The following is a 2,500-nucleotide window of genomic DNA, read 5'->3' as shown; positions in this document are numbered from 1 at the left end:
GTTTGATTTCTGACCATTCCTAGGATCGGAGACAAATCCTTCAGCCAACTCCTCCTTGGTACTTCCCTTTTCAGTCCTGTCGGCAACAACTGTTATCTACAGCTGAGCGGTATACCATTATATGAACTGTATGAAGACGACCATCGCAGAGCTTTCTCAAAGATAGAACTCAGTAGGAAACGGAAAAGAGGAGCTGAGAAAAATAGGAAGGGTAAAAGAAAACGCCCAAAGAGTACGACTGTGATTCAAGCAGAAGAGAGCTCCGAGATTTTCGACCAGGCAAAGGCTAAAGAAAAAAAGGACGATGGAAAGTCGGTGTCTATACTTATTCCATCGTGCGATCATAAAGTGCTTACTTTGACTTCAGCCCCAGCAACATCAATATTCTGCGGCAGCGTATGTTTTACGGGCGCCCCTACTGGAATAAGCAAGGTGTATTAACTTATGGTCTTCCGCCCTCTCGTAAGTGGGCATATGTTACATCCTTGAGGGAGTCCGCTCACCCACATCAGATATCCTCAACTCTCTCAAGTGTGGTAAGAAATCACACGAGGCGCCTAGCGACTTTGATTGTTTGTCTCTTCTCGACGATATATTCCCACAGCTTGTCGGTAACAATAAAGATATCTCCACCTTCACTACAGAGAAACTTCCAAAGCGTGCTGCGGGTATGATCGGGATTGCGAGAGAGATCATAGTGCGGCATAATCGATTGGAATATGAGGATATTATGAAGCAGTGCCTCAAGGTGTGTGTAGCTTCTAGTGGCGCTGGTGATTTCGCTGACCCTGTTCGAAGAGGATGGATAGAGTGGTAGGCTACCTCCAAGAAGGAACTTTTCTATGTCGGTAACTTACAGCTGCTGTTCAGTCTTCAAAAACGCCGCCAACTTACACAGAGAAGTCAGCTTGGACGGCAACCCCAGCTCAGTCTAATAAACAGACTTTGCCAACGAGTGCGGTTAGACGGGAACGATCTGCAATGGTGAATACCGCTATTTATGAGGAGAAGACTCACAATCCCTTCATGCCTAAGACGCACCGGCAGGTCAGTTCACATTCTAGAAAATGTTTTCAGCGTGGCTAAAATTCAAACCTAGGTATGCTGGTTCGTCACCACTATCGTTCGCTCTTTGTTTTCTACACAAATCATGGGAAGCCAACACAACCTGGATATTCTCCTTGCCAGTGATTAATGAGCTCGATTCCCGAAGAGGACGAAGCTGATTGGTATCCAGATGTTCGTAGATTCATCACGGCTAAACAGTTCGAAACTATATCTCTCCATTCCTTAAGTCAGGATCTGAGGATCAACGATTTCCGATGGCTCCATGAAAATATCGGATCCGGACAGAGAGTGTCTCCGGGGGAGATGAAGAAAAGAAAAGAGTTGGTTCTTAGCTTAATCCATTGGATATTCGAATGCTTCCTTGTACCTCTTATCAAGGTGAGTACAAAAAGTATTTCGATACTATACTTGCCAACATTAGATAATAGAATTCATTCTATGTCACTGAAACGGCGACGACCAAATACGAGACCGTGTACTATTCTCAGAAGGACTGGAACAAGGCCGTTAGACCTCATTACCGGAAACTCCAGGACAATCTGTTGGAGGAGATTGACAAGGTGAATTGATTTGTCTCTTGCTCCTATGTATCGCGGCTTACTCAAGCCACTCTCAGAACAAGGTTGAAGCAGCACGGCGAGGTGTTCTGGGCGTATCGACCGCGCGTCTTATCCCCAAACCCACTGGATTTCGGCCCATTGTCAACCTCGGGCGGAAAATCGTGAGTTTCGCGATATGTCTTTGTTGGCAGTCTCTCATTATAACTACAGGAAACGCCGGACACGACGAACTCAAAACGAAAATCCTGGAGCGCGAACCAAATTTTGGGGAATGTACACAAAGTGCTCACGTCGGAGAAGGTAAAACATGACTGATTTACATATATAATTGGTTACTAATAGTGGAACATTAAAGGATCGACAAAAACCCAGACTGGGAGGAGCTCTCTTCGGTACAAATGAGATCTTCCCACCGCTCCAGAAGCTTAAGTGTGATTTGACCAAGAAGCATGGGAACCTGTACGAGACTGGCTTGATGGCCGATTTTTAGATGCTGATCCATTTGCTCGCTGTTGTAGGCCCCAGTTGTACTTTATTAAGACGGATATCAAGGCCGCTTTTGACTCCATCAAGCAGGACAAGATGCTTGAAATGCTGGAAGATATGCTTCGCCAGGTATGTTGAATTGACACTTCTGATAATTCCAGAAAAGCTGACGTATACGATGCAGAGCTCCGAATATCGCGTTATACTATACAGCGTTCTCCTGCCGCCGGGCCATAAAGCTTACCAAGGCACTTCGAAACGATTTTTCAAATCGAGAGCAATTCCTACAGGTAATGCAAGTCCCCTTATCTCAAATATATCGAAAATTGAACTTTAATTGCAGAGGATGTTTCACTTACGTTCGCCGATCATGCTAAGGAGATTGC

At 45.2% G+C, this 2,500-nt stretch overlaps 1 protein-coding gene across 1 annotated transcript in view; it reads left to right on the top strand.

The window, feature by feature from the left end:
• The window catches only part of CNBE2170 (hypothetical protein), a gene marked incomplete at both ends in the record, with an annotated part of 4,583 nt that overhangs the window by 563 nt on the left and 1,520 nt on the right, over window positions 1-2,500 (top strand). Inside the window, 14 exons of the mRNA XM_770410.1 lie at window positions 24-311; window positions 368-462; window positions 513-748; window positions 799-813; window positions 871-1,051; window positions 1,100-1,183; window positions 1,238-1,446; window positions 1,497-1,628; window positions 1,685-1,789; window positions 1,839-1,928; window positions 1,984-2,087; window positions 2,147-2,243; window positions 2,299-2,404; window positions 2,458-2,500. The exon at window positions 2,458-2,500 is cut by the window's right edge and continues 34 nt beyond it. Of these exons, the coding sequence (XP_775503.1) occupies window positions 24-311; window positions 368-462; window positions 513-748; window positions 799-813; window positions 871-1,051; window positions 1,100-1,183; window positions 1,238-1,446; window positions 1,497-1,628; window positions 1,685-1,789; window positions 1,839-1,928; window positions 1,984-2,087; window positions 2,147-2,243; window positions 2,299-2,404; window positions 2,458-2,500 (1,785 nt within the window). The remainder of the gene's footprint in view (window positions 1-23; window positions 312-367; window positions 463-512; window positions 749-798; window positions 814-870; window positions 1,052-1,099; window positions 1,184-1,237; window positions 1,447-1,496; window positions 1,629-1,684; window positions 1,790-1,838; window positions 1,929-1,983; window positions 2,088-2,146; window positions 2,244-2,298; window positions 2,405-2,457) is intronic.

The sequence above is a fragment of the Cryptococcus neoformans genome, chromosome 5, assembly GCF_000149385.1.
Source record: "Cryptococcus neoformans var. neoformans B-3501A chromosome 5, whole genome shotgun sequence".
NCBI lineage: Eukaryota > Fungi > Basidiomycota > Tremellomycetes > Tremellales > Cryptococcaceae > Cryptococcus > Cryptococcus deneoformans.
The sequence above is the reverse complement of the archived record's forward strand: the minus strand, read 5'-3'. Positions and strand labels throughout refer to the sequence as shown.